Source organism: Phocoena phocoena, chromosome 11, assembly GCF_963924675.1.
Source record: "Phocoena phocoena chromosome 11, mPhoPho1.1, whole genome shotgun sequence".
NCBI lineage: Eukaryota > Metazoa > Chordata > Mammalia > Artiodactyla > Phocoenidae > Phocoena > Phocoena phocoena.
Window position 1 is genome coordinate 14,658,668 of NC_089229.1, and position 17,513 is coordinate 14,676,180.

Below are 17,513 nucleotides of genomic sequence, written 5' to 3' on the forward strand. Positions count from 1 at the left end.
CCATGTGGTAGCTTATCTGAGGTTGCACAAGTGGTAAAGCCAGGATTTGAAGCCAGTCAGTTTGCTCTGCTCTGCATTCTCCCCAGGTTGGTGGATGCCCTGGGCAGGCTGGTTTTAGGAGCTCGGGGCTTCCTTTGGAAGCTGAAAGCAATGTCATTTAGGGTGTTTAAGCCACAGAGGGATGACCATCTGTCCAAGCATTCTTTTGGGGATTGCTGGTGATATCAGATGACCATACCTTTCTACAGAACAGGCAGTGAACAATGTCTTGGTGGTGATGCTCTGGGATGCTAATGAGTAATTTCTTCTTGTCTCTTTCAGCTCACAGCCCCACACTTCCCTGTGGTGGTCAAGCTGGGACACGCCCACGCCGGAATGGGAAAGGTATGAGAAGCAGCTCTTCCGCTTATGTTAATACTCACACGGCTTCCCCAGACTACCTGTTCTCCTCTCCCTGTATCCCCCATCACCCCCACCTGAGCCCAGCCACCCAGATCAGAGTATTAGAGGAGACGAAAATTCACTCCCTCTCCTCCCCAACCCACCTTTCTCTGAGCTCCCACGGAGCATCTCTCCAGCTCAGGCCATACTAGCCAAACCCTACCCGGCTAATTGTTTCCTGTCATTGTGAATTCAGAGAAATAGATGTAAAGCATTTTGCAGATGGTGATTCTTCTGTTCCTGTCATCATCTCCACAGCTACGTGTAAGCTCATGTCTTACTCATCTCTTTATCACCTGCAGTGTTAGCACCTGGAAGGTGGCAAATGCATATGGCTCCCAGGAGGAAGCCCCTGGAGTCAGTTTCTACAAAAGTAAATAGCATATGTTACATAGTCACAGTTGACGCTGCTACCGAACCAAACTTGGGTCTGCTCACCCGCATGCAGTAAAGCCAATCTACTGACACTGGGTTGTGGTGAAGGAAAGTGCAGCGTTATTGTAAAGATGCCGATATAAGGAGGACGGGTGGCTCCTGCTCTGAAACCCCGAACTCCCCCTGAAAGGCTTCAGCAGAGCATTTTTAAAGGCCAGGTGAGGGAGGGGGTCGCAGGGAATGTCATCAGCTCATGCACAATTCTCTGATTGGTTGATGGTGAGGTAACAGAGTGGTTAACATGATCAATCCTTAGGCACCAGTAGGTCTGGGGACTTATGATCATCAAATAGTTCGTTTCTTCCATTTGGTGGTGGTTTTAGCATCTGTAAAACAACTCAAGAAGTGTGCATCAGATACTGTTATCTAGGTCCTTCAGAGAGGAGCTACAGCAGAAGATATGGGCAAGGAGTCTGTCCTGGGAAGGCCTTATAGGGTCCTGCTCGGTTACAACGTATTATGACAAATTGTACTGGTCAGATTTTTGCAGTTGCAAGTGTAGAAACGCAAATCAAATTAGGGGGCAAAAGATAATTCATTGGTTCAAGGATCAGGAAGTCTGGAATAGTTCTTGATAGATTCAGGCAGAGCTCAAATGATATCAGAGCTCTTGGCTCTGTTTATCTCTACTTGTTGTTTCTTCAGATAGTTGAGATAGATGGCTGTGGGTGGCCCATTCTGGTCCCTAAGCTCACCTGTCCCAGAGGAAGAAAGACCATGTCTCTTTCCAGCATCTCTGTGTAAATCTCATGGAGGGATACTGATCAGTGCTTGGGCTTCTGGAGATTTACTCCTAAATCAGGGGAGTGGGGATGGGGAAGTGTCGGGGGCTACCACAGGCCACCTCTCAAGCTTCTGGCTCAGGCAGAACCATGTGAGAACATGTGGATCTCAGTGCCTGCCGTCCCCATTGGAGGGACCTGAGCCCATGCGCAAGGCCCAGCCCGGGCGTCCTAGATAAAGGGCAGCAGGGGCCAGTAGAAACCTTGCTTTGTGTAGGCCCAGCCCAGCCATGAATAACCCTACACCCTGCACCTTCGTTCTTCCCACCCCATTATGCCTTCTGCATCACCTCTTTCCACCTAAACTCCAACCCCTTCAAGCAGCAAAGGATGGAAAGAGTCAGACAGGTCAGGGCGTGACCTCAGCTCTGACCTTTGTGTGAAGTGGAGCAAGTTGCCATCTAACTTCTCTTGGCCTCATCTGACTAATGATGACACTTTTTTTAATTGAAATCTAGTTGATTTACAATGCTGTGCCAATCTCTGCTGTAGAGCAGAGTGACTCAGTTATACACATAGAGACGTTCTTTTTTCCTATTCTTTTCCATTATGGTTTATCACAGGGTACTGAGGATAGTGCCCTGTGCTATACAGTAGGACCTTGTTGTTTATCCCTTCTAAATGTAATAGTTTGCACAAACAATGATACTTCTTATAACCACCTTTAAAATGAATCCTTGTCTATTATATCTCAGTAAAACTGGGAGGAAAAAAAATTTTTTAATCCTCCCGCCATACTACCTCTCCCTAAAAAGGACACATTGTGAGGGCGGAGATTTTTACCTGTTTGCCCACTACTGCACCTACGGCTCCGAATGGCTCCTGGTGTACCCCTAGCCTCTCAGTTTGTTGGTCGAGTGGATAAATGAGTAACTCCCTCTTCAGATGCCACCCTAAGTCTGCCCCTCACTGCCTGTTCTCCCAACCCCTCCTCCATCCCCTGTCATCTGGCTATAGCTCCCTCCACTCCTGAGGCTGCCCTCCCCATGGTCCTCAATGACCCTCTGCTGCTAATTCAGCTGTCACTTTTCTGTCCATAGCTGAATTTACCTTTCTATATCATTTAAACCTGCTGGCCATCCTTTCTGCCCTGAAACTCATGCCCCTCTCCTGTCTCTCTGCTCTCTCTCTGACCCCTCCTTCACAGTCTCCTTCAAGTGCTTTCCTTCTTGCTGCATCTTTAGCCGCATCTATTCCGTCAGCACACGCTATCTGAGCTCTCGTCTGCTCTTTCAGCTTCAGCTCCCATCTACACACCAACAGTCCCCCAGTCACATTTCCTATGCAGAGCATCAGGCTCTTATACCCAGTTACCTCCTCTACATCTCCACTGCATGCCCCATGGAAACCTCTGACCCTGAACTTCCCAGACCATGTCCATTTTGTTTTCAGACAGCCCACCCTCCTTCCTCATCTTTATCCTCCTCCTGTTCCTGGGACCATCTCTACAACAGGAACCACCAGTCCCTCCATTGTCTTGAAACAGAAATCTGGGAGTCATCTCCCCTCCCCTGTGTCCCAATGGTTATCAAGTCTTGTCACTTGCCCTTTTGTTAATGTTTCTCAAACCTGTCCCTTTCTTTCCGCCTACTGTCGCCATCTTGGACAGCTTTGGTAAAGTTAGAGGGTTCCCAAGAATTAAATTCCGTTTCTAAAGCTTAAAATAATCCCAGACAGGAAATAAAAAGAAGGAAATACTTAAAGAGACTGATGCAATGTCGGGGGAGGGGATGCCTCTGAGAAACTCAAGCCCAAAAGGAACTCCTAGAACATGGCAAGGAGGCCACATCTCCGAGGATAAGAAGTGTCACCCGCTGGAATAAACTGAGGTTTGCAAAAATGCTGAGATCAAGGGGAAAGGACTTTTCTCCTTCTGTCTGGAATGAGAAAAGTATCAGGAACGGCCTGGACATGCCGACTGAGCAAATGATGTCATATTCGTGGCTGAGGGGGAGAAAAACAGAACGGTATCTTCTACAGTACCTCCAGTTTCTCTCCAGAAGGAAGATTGCCTGTCTGGAGAGAAGCAAGGAGAACATTTCTAGGAGGAAACTGGTGAAGAGGCTGTCAATTAACTCAGTCTTACTGGAAATCCACCCAGGATCCCATGATTGAAATTCCTGACCCTCCTCAATTATATTTTGCTTCTCTGTTCACACATATGAATTCATACCTACTCTGTGCTAAGAATCGGAGGATGAATAGGACCCAGTCCTTGCTCTCAAGAAACTGAGGAGACAACCACATAAGTAAATAAGTATGCTGAGGATCTGATAGAAGGCTGTGCAGGGAGTGTGGAGATTGAAGGAAGGAGCTTAATTCCACCTAAGGGATGGAAAGAAGTTCCCTGTCAGGGTAACTACGTGGTTTGGTGTGCCTGGAGATTTAAGGAGTTCTAACAAACAAGAAAGACTCGAAGACAAGAGATGGACCAATACCCTCTTTATTAAAACAAAGAACAGTGGATGTCACAAGGCACAGAAATCAAAATATAGTGAAACGCTGTGCAGTTTGGGGAGCACTTAGATAGTTAGGAGGTAATCTTGGGACACACCAGGAGTTCTAAGAAACCAGTAAGGCTAGACCAATTTAAGAGGGTGGTGTTCTTCCCCCAGGGGCATTTGGTCATGTCTGGAGGCAGCTTTGGTTGTCACAACTGGGGGTGAGGGAAGTGCTAGGGACATCTGGCATCTACCTGGTGGGAGCCAAGGATGCCGCTGAACACCCTAAAATGCCCCCTACAACAAAGAATTATCCAGCCCAAAATGTCAAGAGCGTCAAGGTTAAGAAACCCTGGACAAAACTAATTTCATTTCCTTTGTGGAAAGTTTTACCAGACTAGAAACCAGAGGAAGCAGTGGTTATTATGGAGTTCAGCATGTTTCAAAGTCTGTTCCAAAGGACTATGCTAAAGACTGTTTTAGTCAAATACGAAAATTCTATGTTAAAGTAGGTTTTTAGGGCAGAACTTCTCAGAGTCGTAAATTTGCTCATATACCTCCTAGGGGTACAAGAACATGAAAACTTGTGCAGAATTTTCCAAATTTACCTGACTCAAGAACTTTTCACCGTTTTTTAATTGAGATGCGTGTCCTTTCCTTAATTTGTAAAAACTCTTCGCACATTAAGAACATTCATCCTTTGTCATACTTTGCAATGATTTTTCTCCATTTGACAGTTACATATCCATTTTATTATTCAGTATTTAACCCTTTTTAAAGGTTTTTTTTCAATTGTAGTCACATGTTTCCAACTTTGGGAGGCAGTTTGTTATAGTGGCTAAGGGTGTTGATTTGAATCTACTTGTTAGTTGTGAGACCTTAGGTTAAGTTACTTACCCTCCCCAACCCTAGTTTCATCTTATGTAAAAGGAGGATATTAATAGTATCAACCTTATATGCTGGTTGTGAAGATTAAGAGACATTATTCATGTCAAACACATAGTTCAGTGCCTGGAACACAGTAGGCACTCAATAAATATTAGCTGTCATTATTTTTAAGAATGTTTGAACCTGCTCTGAGAACCCAAAATCCAATTGAAGTCAATAGGGGAGATGTGACTAAACAGCATCCTCTGTCAGAGGCTATATTTTATTTGGCTGCAAGTTCAATGTGAATCAGATGAGTAAGGAGTTGCCAAAAGCTCTAATCCATAAACACCTAATAAATAGGTGAAAATGGGCTCAACCTCATTCATCACTAGGGAAATACAAATGAAAACTATGATGAGATTCCACTATATAACCACTAGACTAGCTCAAACTAAAAAGATTAATAATACTAAGTGTTGGCAAGGACATGGAACATTTGGAACACAAACACAGAGCTAGTGAAAGTGTCAATTGATACAACTGCTTTGGAATACAGATTGTTATCATCTACTAAGCTGAAGTTACACAGAAGTTCTTCTTTTAGGTATACCCAACCTAAATGCATGCGTGTGTGCTCCAGTGTTTATAGCAGCTTATTCATAGTTACCAAAATCTGGACACAGTCCATGTGTCCATTAGAAATAGAATAGATAAATAAATCGCAGTATATTCAGACAAATGGAAAATTTCCAGCAGTGAAAATGAATGAACTACAACGATATACAACAACGTGCATGAATTTCACAAATAACACCATTGAATGAAATAAGTCAGATACAAAAGGATGCCTATTTATATGATTTCATTTATATAAAATTCAAAACCAGGGAAACTAAACTATAGTGTTAAGTGGGATACATATTAAGGTGATACAACTTTTAAGAAAAGCAAGAAAATTACTACCATAAAAAAATAGAAGTTACCTTTGTGGAGGAGGGAGGTGTGGTCATTGGGATACAGCAGGAGTGGTCCAAGTTCTAGTTCTTGACTTGGGTAGTAGTTATGTGGATGTTTGCTTTGTGATTGACAGCTCATTGAACTGTCATTTTTATACTGGGCAATTCTCCATGTGTGTTATATTTCAAAATAAAATAAGGTTTTCTAAACCTTGTTTAGGACATATTAATGGAGATCTGATTTCCAAAATAAAGTGAGAGTCCTGCACTGCACTGATTCCTCCATGGCTAGAACATTGTATTCGGTTCTGGGCTATAAACCCATTCTGGATGTTTGAAAGAGCCGTTGACACATGAGTATGTCCAGGGGAAAATGAACTGAGCAATGGAGGGCAGAGGCATCCAGGCTAGGAGGGCTAGAGACAGTGTGGCCACCGTCCCCAGAAACATGGAGAATTGCCCTGGGAAGGTAAGCTGGGCTGCTTCTATATAACATGTAGCAGCCAAAAATGGGACCAAGGTCAGGGGGAAATGCATGAGGGTTGTGTTGAAAGAGCAACTTTCTGACAATCAGAGGTGAATATTAATGGAATGAAGAGCCCCTTTGGGTAGGAAGTTCTCATAAATGCAGAACTGGAGCAAAGATGAATACTTACTGGAGAGTTTCAAGGGAATTTAAGCATTATGTGAGATTCTTAGCCTGAGATGTTTGAACCCTGTAAAACTGAGACACATCTGCGTATGTTTATGTGTGGATGGGATATGAATGTTTTGGGGGGGGAAAGGAGTCCATAGCTTCTTCCACCTTTTCACAGGGGCCCATGACCCTCCCAAAGTTTAACGTACCCTGAAGGTGACCGCTACAGTATCTTCCAATGAAAAGAATCTGTGGTTTTGATCAATACTATGAGCGGTCTATTGAAAGGAATGGCATATCTGTTATTATCATAGAAGTCAAGTTCAAGACCAACTGCCAGTATAGTGTGGGGGTAGCATTTGTAGAATCTGAAAGCGTGTTTCTGGTTTGAATCTGGATTAACCATTTACTAGTTGTGTGTCCTTGGGCAAGTTGCCTAACCTCTCCGTGCCTCAATTTCTTCATCTCTAATATGGGGACAATAATCTCCCTCCTGGAATTGTACTGATGATAGAATCAATCAGCCCAGGCTTAGGAAGGTACCTGGTCAACACTCAGTGAATGGGAGCTTTAAAAACTCACTACAAACATAAACTATTACTCTGATTACCTAACTGCTTATCTCAACTAAGATGAGATAAGCAGTTGCTCATAATAGACAAAAAGGGAAGGAGAATTAAATGCTGGGTAAATTCTTAAAGTAAGGAAAACGGGATTCCAGCATTCCCAGGAGAGGCCAAGATAACACGCAAAACCCACCCTGGGCGTCACCTTATCCTTGTTTCATAAATTCACAGACCTTCAGGACTTAAGTCCCAGCACCCCTCTTAAAAGATTAGAACCTGAGGCCCCAGAGAGGAGAAGGGTCTTGCCCAAGGCCACATAGTGAGGAAGCATCCCCAGTAACAGAACAGGAAGGGAAAGAAAATCCTTTGAGATTATTCAACCCCATTGCATACTTTACAGGTAAGAACAGTAGTAGTAATAATAGCCAGAATAATAATAAAAGCTAATGCTCTATGGAGTTTACTCTGGGCAGGCACTGTTCTAAGTGCTTTATAAATTACTCATTGACTACTATCCTCTCAGAACCACCCTATGAGGAAGATACTGTGGGTATCCCCACTTTTCAGATGAGGAAACTGAGGCACAGGGAGTAAGGGGTGGAATGGGGTTCAACCCTGGGCAGTCTGGCTCTGGCCCCTAAGCTCAGTGAGAGGTAAAGCGTACTGCCATGGTCACAGGTTAGTAAGCCCAGATGCGGGCTTGGTCAGGGTTTGTTGTTCTACTAAGAGGAGCCTGGAGTGATGAGGGACAGGGATGAGGCGCCTTGGCAGACAGCCTGTCTGTTCTGGGGGGACCAGGTGGAAGCTCCTAAATGCACTGTTTTCCAGTCGCCCCGGCATCTTGCACACCCCTGCTTGGCCAGGGCTGCTGCTGTCATCAGCTCCCAGCGACCTGGACTCTGCTCTCTTCCCTCAGGCTGACTCACTTAATAACACTTTCCAGCACTGTCCACTTTTTAAAGTGGGAGTAGGTGGCCAGATAACACGGTAATGGAGAGAAAGGGCTAGAAAATAAGCAAATGGGAGAATGGAACCCAGGGGAACAGTTAAGAAATGAAGTGCTCCCCAGCACCTGGGAGATCACCAGGGAGGAAAGTCACTCTGTGTTTCATGCTCAGCAGAAGCTGAATCAAGTGAGAGAGGGGGAGAGGCTCCAGCCTGCAAGGCGTGCCGGCAAGCAGTGTTCACGGCCGCTGCCAAGCTGTGTAGGAGGAGAGGAGAGAGGGACACACACTCCCTCCAGCAGCCTGCCTCTCAACTCCACCACCCACCAAGTCCCCCCTGCCCCGCAGATGACCACTGCCTCCTTTACTCTCTGCTTCTCTTGAACAAAATGGGCCCTTAAGGGGCTTCCATCTGTCCTTTACACCGTAGTGAAAATTGTAAACACTGTGCTCTGCATCTCAGAGCCTCTGGCATGAGGCTGCCATCTCTATAAGCACAATAAATACTCTCGATCCTCATTATTCATGGATTCTGTATTTCTGAATTCACCTGCTCACTAGGAATATATTCGTCACCCCAGAATCAATTCTCATAGTGTTTTCGTGGTCATTCACAGACACGTGCAGAGCAGTGAATAATTTGCGTGTTCCTTCCCAACTGATGTCGAGCAGGAAACACTCTTCTTGTCTCAGCTTGTAAACAAGTGTCCTCTTCTTGGTGTATTTAGTGCCACACTTTTGCATTTTTGTCCCTTGTGTTGGTGATTTCATTGTTTAAAATGACTCCCAAGCGTAGGGCTGAAGTGCTGTCTGGTGTTGCTAACCCCAAGCAGGCTGTGATGTTTCTTATGGAAAAAAATGTATGTGTTAGATAAGCTTCATTCAGGTATGAGTTATGGTGTTGTTGGCTATGAGTTCAATGTTAATGAATCAACCATATATATTAAATAAGTTGTCTTTAAAAGGAAGCACACATAACAAGATTATATATTGATGAGTTGATGAAAATGTGACCATAGGCTTGCAGGAAACGAACCCTAGGAGCAGTGGCTCAGGGTTCGCTAATTCAGTGTTTGCTGCAAAGTTACAGAATGTAACTACTGTGAATAATGAGAATGGACTCTGTGTGTGTGTGTACATATGTGTATACATCACACACACAAACACACATATTCTGTAAAGAGTCCTAAGGGCCTCTTTTTTCCTTTGGATGCCAAACTGCCACGCTTCTAAGCACAAACAGAAGCAAACTCAAACAGTTATTTCATGACTCTGTCCAGCCTGACATCTGTCATGTTGAAGATGACATCACCTGGATCATCAGCTCGTTTTCCTTACGAGGGTTTAAGGCTGAAATCTCTACTGGTGACGCTTACACTGCCAATCCCCGCATATTTACACCATCCTTGGTTGGCCTGGGTTCAGGAAACCTGGGTCCTCCTGCCAGCCTTGCACTCCCTGGGGCCCACAGTATCCACCTGGGCAAGTCATTTAAACACATAAGTGCAGGGTGCCAAATATGTCAAATATACACGATTTTCCTCACCAATCACTTGGAAGAGCTAGTGAGTAGAAGTGCCTTAAAAAGTATGAAGCGCCACGTGAAGGTGAGGTGGAGAGGTAAACGAAGAAGAGTATGGGCTTTGGACTTAGACCTCACTGGGTTCTGGTCTGGGCTCTGCCATCGGCTAGCATTGTGACCTGGTGCAAATTCCTTGCCTTCTCTGGGTTAACTCGAAGAAGATCAGATGGGATGAACAAAGGTACACCAGCTGGTGCAACAGGATAAGTGCCTTCAACGTCTCTAACCCTCAAAGGTGCCCTGAGAGCTATTTCTGATCCCAGCTTTCCAGAGGTTCCAAGAGTTGTTTTGCTTAAAGTCACAGGTAAATGACGGAAGCGGGATTCGAAATGAGGTTGTCAGGTTCTTCAGCTCTTTTCTTCCTGCTGCCTGGGACCCTCAGGAACGCCCTGGTGGAATCACCTCTTCCCATCATAAGGCGACCAGCCAACTTAATTGGAGAGTTGATTTATGAAGAATTTCACAGGGTTCCACCCAAGAAACATGTCAGTACCTTGGAGACGAGCACTGACCTTTGCATATGAACTGCTCTTGTTGTCTGCTGGACTGATCTCACTCCAGGCCTGAAGCCAAGAATAAGAACCCTTGTGCAAGAGAATGAGAAGAAGAAAAGGAAGACTATCACCCCCTGGCACTATGTCTTAAAAACAGTGTACACCCCCAATCACAGGCCCCATTTTGTCAAGAGGGACAGAGACACAGGAACAGACTCATCTGGAAAGAATACATTACCTGCTCTTGTGTGCACTGACCACACCACTCCTCCATGGAAAACAGAATATTTTGGAGCTGACAAACATTGAAAAACAGTAGTACTTCCTTTTTCTTTTCTCTCCTTTTCTGGCAACGTCTGTTGACCCATCCTGGCATAGTATGCAAGAAAGGCCAGAGAAGTCATTCCCTAGGAGTCTCCCCAAAAGAGGAGGGGGCACACATCGCCTGTTGGGGGGTACTCTGTATAATTTCCCACAACTTGATGACCAGCTCCATACTTTTTCCCCCAACATTAGACAGTCACGTGCAATTTACAAAATTCATCCACACTGGGAGCCTGCTCAGGTTCCAGCATCTTTTGATGAGGGTATGGTTATCATGATACCCATTTAACAGATGAGACCAGCAGAGATCGAGGAGGCGAAATGATTTGGCACAAGGTTGCACATTGTGTGCTGGGAAGGCTGCACATTCTTTCCCCTGGTCCTGGCACCCATGCCAGGGAAGGGAAGCCTCCAGAGAGTTCTGCCAGCCCACCTGGAACACAGCCTGCGTGTCCACTGAGGTCTTCCTCAGCCAAAATGTGCAGGCGCAGCCCATTGTCACTATCAGCAGGCAGTAGAAGTGATGTCCTGAAACAAGCAGATGCCACCTGCTCTCCGCAGCCGCAGCCCAGGCCAGCCTCCCACCCTGCTTCCCGCAGATGAGACCAGCCACACCTCTGGCTTCTTGCAAATAAATCCACTTGGAGGCAGCTGGCATTGTTGCCAACAGGTGGCAGCAGCAGGGTTGTTTGTGGGAGGAAACCAGAGAAGGATGTAAACAGTGGGCTTCCTGCGTTTTGGAGAGAGAAGAGAGTGTGTGTGTTTGGGGGCAGGGTGAGCAGACACCTCACACACAGTTATCAGCATCCTCTACCCAGCCTCCAGACAAATGAACACTATTGGCAGAACCTGTTCTCTCACCTTGACTACTGACCCCCAGCCCCAAGAAACCTTCACACCAACACCCCATCCTCCAGTAGTGAGGCCATAAGATGCAAGGGAGGCCACATGGGACAGTGAATGCTGTTCAGGCTTTCCCATATCATGACACTTGTGGAAAATGGTTCTATTGAGGATTGAGTGGGTCAATGGCAGGGGCTACCAGCAGCTGAAGAGAAGAGCCTGGGACTTCCGGCCACTCTGAGGGATAAGGGGGCAGCAGCGAGAGCACCTATGGGGATGTGCTGGGTGACGAGCCAAGTTGAGTGCAGCCCCCGAGTCAGACAGGCCTGAGCTCCTGACAACCTTCTCTTCAAAGTGGGACCTTTGTAGAAGGACCAGCAGTCTCAGCGTCACCTGGGAGCCCCTTAAAAATGCAGAGCACAGACATGTCCTCCGACCTGCTGAATCAGATGCTGCATTTTAACAAGATGCCCAGTGACCCACGTGCTGCTCTACACGCCCAGAGGACGCAAGCTCAGATGCTCACCGGGTCAAGATACTTACCATAATGAGTCAAGAGTCCAGGTGGGGCCTGTGCTGACCCGGAGAGCCCAGGCCAGCCTGCATGGGCAGCCACACACAACTCAGTCCCAGCCGGACAAAGCCCTGAGAGACTGTGCAGACCTGATCACCTGATTCTTTCCTAAGCCAATTCGCTGGGTCTCTGATATGAATTCTCCTGATTTTAACATATTGAAAACTAATTTTAAAATCTTTTGAAACGCTGTACAGGCCAAGTAAAACACATCTGTAGTCCACTGAACACCCTGGGGCACCAGTTGGGTGCCTCCAGCTTTAGAGTCAGTGTGGTCTTACCCTCTCTTTACAGGGAGCCATGCAGCCTAATGGTTAATGCCACAGACTCTGCAACAGCCCCAGGAGTTCAAGTCCCAGCTCGGCCACTTCCCAGGTCTATTCTATAACCTTGGGTGAGCACTTGACTTGGAGTCTTCGTTTTCTCATCTGTAAAGTGGCCCTAATAAGTCCCCCTAATGGGTGAAGAGTTGCCCTGCAGCCTGACTGAGATAAAGCACTTTAAAAATCTGTGGATACTTAAAGAGACGTTGATTCACTTCCTCTAGAGCCTAAATGCTCCCTCTACTTTCCAGTGCTTACAGATCACTGGAGACCTCGTTAAAATGCAGACTCTGATTCACTAGGCCTGGGTGGGGCCTGCCTGAAAGTCTCCATTTCTAACAAGCTCCCAGGTAATGTCAGGGATGCTGGTCCCAGTCAGTTAGTCACGCCAGTCAGGGGTCAGCAGACTTTCTCAGTACAGGGCCAGATGGTAAACATCTTAACCTCTCTGGCCAGATGGTCTGTTGCAACTACTGGACTCCACCATTGTGGTATAAAAACATCCCTAGACAAGAGGTAAATGAAGCATGTGGCCGTGTTCCACTATAAATTTATGGACACTGAAATTTGAGTTTCATATAATTTTCACATGTCATGGAATTATCGTTCTTTCAGTTTTTTTTCCCCAGCCATTTAAAAACCATTCTTAACCCATGGACCTCACAAAAACCTACAGTCAGCCTCCGCCACTGGATTATAAACTCGCTGGGTGCACAAGCTGCACCACTAAGTCCACCTTTCCTCCTGACCTGGCCAGTGCCCTGGACAGCGGGAAGCCCCCTCCTTCACGCTGCACCCTGCACGGGGCCCTGGGAAGCTGAGGTGTTGCCTTTCAGAGCTGACACTTGTCAGGTGCCTCCCTTCCCTTCCATTCAATCTCACGGTCACACTTTAACTCTATAAACACACGCGCAAGAGAATCAGTGACCCAGAGCTCAATAACAACAGAAGGAGTTTGATTTATTAAGGGGAAGAGCAAAGGAAAGGAACCAGCAAACTGATAAGCAGGATAATTAGGCAGTTCCCTAAACAGCCCATCAAACCCTCCGTTGTTCCCATCACTTCCCACCACCCCTTCCGACCCCTGGCAGCACGTGACCCAGGCAGCCAGGGTGAGGACATCCGTTGGACTCTGGGTCTCAGCCTTTGGAAGGATTGGGGGAGGGGCAAAGGCTTTTGAGAATTTGAGACCAGGGCTCTTGTGTTCATTCAACCAACATTAATGGATTTGGTGCCCAGCTGTTCTGAGTTAGGGACTCAGTAAATGTTTATTGAATATTTTGGCAGATGTTTATGAACATTTGTTATATGCAAGGAATGGGCTAGACCCTGGGATGGAGGACTCTTGGTTAAGATCCAGACATGGAAAAGACATGGCTCCTGAATGCAGGAAATTTACCCACAAAAGACACAGGCTCACACTGGACCACAGTCTAGGGCAGTGCTTGCCAGACTACCTCCCACAGGCCAAACCCAGTCCCAGACCTGGTTTTGTTAATAAAGTTTTATTGTAACACAGCCCTGCCCATTTGTGTACATATTGTCTATGGCTGCTTCCACACTATAGGGTCAGAGTTGAATCATTTTCATGGCCTGCAAAGCCTAAAATATTTACCACTGTATTCTTCACAGAAAAAGTTCGCCAATCCGTGGTCTAGTGCTATGCTTTTCCAAGTATTTGTATAGCAAACCCCAGTAAGTAATACATCCTGTAAGAGGAGGCAGACGATAAAATAAACAGATTAAACTGCAATATGTCAGGTGACAAGAAGGGCCCTGGAGGCAGAAACAGGATAAGAGGGAGAGAGCGTGATGGGGGCAGGGGGCTGGGGCAGCTATCAGGGAAGCCTTCCTGTGAAGTGGCATGTGAAGGAAGGAGAGAGTGAGCCACGTGGACACGTAGAGGAAGAGCATGACAGCAAAGGGGAGAGCATGCATAAAAGCCCTGGGGCAGGAGTGAGTGCTTGAGGTGAAAAGTGATGGAAGTAAGGCTGGTGAGTTGGGGAGAGGTGGTAGAAGGCCATGTAGACAACTGACTGCAGTCAGAGCAGAATGAATAAACCCTATAGCAGAAAGACAAGACAAGCGCTGAGAAGGAGGTCCAGATAAAACTAAACCATGATGGAGGGGGAACCTCCACTGATTTATTGATTTGTCCAAAAATCACGTCTTGTAAGTGTGCGTAGGGACTGTGCTGAGGCAACAAATAAGCTCCTTCAAGGAGCTCCCTTTCTCATAGTGACAGGGGCCATGCAAGCAAATACACCATGACAGAGGGAAATGTCAGGGGAAGCAGGAGCACCTTTGGGGGGACCAGGGAGGACTTCCACACGATGGGAAACCTCAGCTGCATCTCGAAGGATGAGGAGATATAATGCAGGTTGATAAAGCCGAGAAAAGCATTCCAGGCAATGGGACCTGCACACACAAAGGCATAAAGGCCCAAGAGAGCATCGCAGGCTGTTGGTACAGTGGGAACAGTGGTTCTCAAGCCTGGCAGGGTGTTAGAAGCACCCAGGAAGCTTTGAAATTATACTTCTACCCGAGGCCCACCCCCAGACTTTGCAGTGATTGGCTGGAAGAGGACCCAGGCACTGGCATTTTTTTATCTCCAGGAGATGCTAATGTGACACCAGCACTTCAGAGCTCTGGGCTGGAGGGAGACATGGAAGAGTAGGTGAGACTGGGCAGGAGTCATGGCCAGATCATAGATGCGTTTTATGCTGCCTCTACAATGTGGACTTTATCTTCTAGGTAAGAGAGAGACCCACTGGTGGGATTTAAGCAAAGAATGGGCATGGTTGGATTTATAAGGTAGAAAAAGCACTCTGGCAGCAGTGTAAGAGGAGAGGAGAGGAGTGGGGGCCAGGAGGGGAAGATTAGAAACCCTGGGAGCTATTAGGGAGACACTGCATCAGTTCAGTGAAGAAATAAGGGTTTGCACCCAGGCAGGACCAAGGCAGTGAGGGATGAGATAAGGATGCAGTCAAGAGATATGGGAAAAGCAGAATTGAAATAACTTAGGGACTGCCCAGATGCAGAGCAGGAGAAGAAAACTGAGAATATAATGATTCCATTCACTGAAATATGAGATCAAGAAGGCTAGGCTTGAGGGGGAAGATAATGAGTTCAGTTTTTAACATTTTGAGTTGGAGGTACCAGTGGAAAATAACAACAATAATAATAATCACAAGCCAGTTATTGAGCACTTACTAGGTGCTGGGCCCTGTACTCCATGCTTTATATTCATTGTCTTACTTAATTGTCACAACAGCTCTATGAGGTAGATAATCTGACTGTCCCCATTTTACAGAGGGGAAAACTGAAGGTCGGAGAAGCTCGGTAAGTGAGAAGAATGATAACTTATTGTATGCACATGCCACTTTGCAGAGCTGGGCACATGGTGAGGGCTCAGAAAATGGCAGTAATATTAATTATTACTATCTTCTCTCCACCGTGGGAAGGAAACACAGGCCAAGTCTGCGGGGAAGGGAACCAATCATATTTAGAAGCCCTGTTTCTATATAGATGTATATATACTTAGTATATATGTACGTACATAGTATATAGAGGTGTATATTTAAATGCCTTAGTGTGTATATATGTCGCTATACTCATACTCCATCTGTTGCTGCTTTTTCTTTTTGGCTTTTTAATTAGACATCTCAAATGCCTCTTGACCTTACCCATTCTCCAGTCCTACCCCATGCCAACCCCATAATTATTTTATTTCTTTAATTTTTCTCCCAAAGTTAATCTCAGTCTACTCACATTTGTTCTGTTCTATGAGGGAAATTGTGTTGCTGGCCATGCAGCCAGAGTAGGTTTTTTTCTTGTGGAGAGAAGGGAAACTTTATTTATTTTTTTTAAATATAACTCCTCTCGACTGTTCCAATGCCAAGTAAACAAAGCTGCTATTCATTTCGGCATCTCCCCATCTCTATCGTGCCCAGAGTCATTTTATCAGCAGAGCCTCTTGGGCTGTCTCTCCAAGAGCTTGGAACAGCAAATAGGAATGTTCTAAAAGTGAGTGCTATGAAAATAGAATCCCATTTAATGAGGCCACTGAGAGCAAGGCTGTTGCTCACTTGGTGAGTGCAGAAGCAAACATTATGTTTAAAGTCGTGGTCAGAAAATGCCAGTGTCTCTCATATGGCCTCAGCAAAAAGCATCAGCGAGCCCATCACTAGTTAGTGACGCAGGGACAAGGAGCTGAGGCAGCTGGAAGGAAGACATAGAAGCAGGTCACCACCCCCAAAGACCCTCTCCTCATACCTGGAGAACACCCCCCCACCCCCCACCCCCGCCCCTATCAATGTTTACTCCACCTGTGTCCCATTCATGGACTCCTAGGTATCCACAACACTTCCTCAGCAATGACCTGGCCTTGCTCTTTGGTCTCTGAGCCCTCTGCCCAATGAACAATAAAAACACTCAACGTATATAACCAGATCTGTGTGGAGCAGCTCCAGATGAAGGGAGGAGATCTAGAGTTCCACTCAACTGGTCTCCTTGCATGGGTCCATGCCCACAAAGATGGAACCCCCAAGCTTCTCTAAGGTACCTCAAGACTCCATGAAGTCCAGGTCGAAAACCACTCCCTTAGGTCAAAAGAGTGCCCAGAGGTCATGGTCAGCAGTTGTTGTTCACTTATACATTCAAAAAAATAGATCCCAAACACCTACTATGTACAAGGAGCAAAGGATATAGTAGTGAATCTAACAGACAAGTCCCTGCTCTCACGGAGCTTATGGGGGGTATGGACAAGTATAAGATAACGTGAGACCATGGTAAGTGCAAGAAAGAGCACGAGACTGGGTGATGTCATAGAATGCCATAGCAGAGTGAAAGAGCTGCTCTAGATCAGTAGAGGCCTCTCTGAGGAGGACAGAGAACAATGGAACAAAGACAATAAGGAACCAGCAGTGAGACTGTCTGCAGCAAGAGCTTTGCCGGCAGAAGGAATGAGTGCAAAGGCCCTGAGGCAGCACTGAGCTTGGCAAATTCTAGGAACTGAAAGAGAGAATGAGGGGGTGGATGGAAGGAAATGAGATCAGAGAGATTAGCAGGGCCAAGATATGTTGGCCCTTGTATGTGGATGTTTACGGAACACTAGTGTGCATGGGTCAAGTTCAGATATTTTGGGCACCCACCACTATGGTAATTTTGTCCCCTGCTGAAATACAGATGGTCTCTGACTTAGGATGGCTCAACTTACAATTATTTGACTTTATGATGGTGCGAAAGTGATACGCATTCAGTAGAAACCGTACTTGGAATTTTTAATTTCGATCTTTTCCC

General features: G+C 46.1%; 1 protein-coding gene across 2 annotated transcripts in view; it reads left to right on the plus strand.

Moving 5' to 3' along the window:
- SYN3 (synapsin III) overlaps window positions 1-17,513 on the plus strand; it is a 411,579-nt gene that overhangs the window by 342,201 nt on the left and 51,865 nt on the right. For both annotated transcript variants that reach the window (XM_065886797.1, XM_065886798.1), the window contains one exon: window positions 322-384. In XM_065886797.1, the coding sequence (XP_065742869.1) occupies window positions 322-384 (63 nt within the window). The remainder of the gene's footprint in view (window positions 1-321; window positions 385-17,513) is intronic.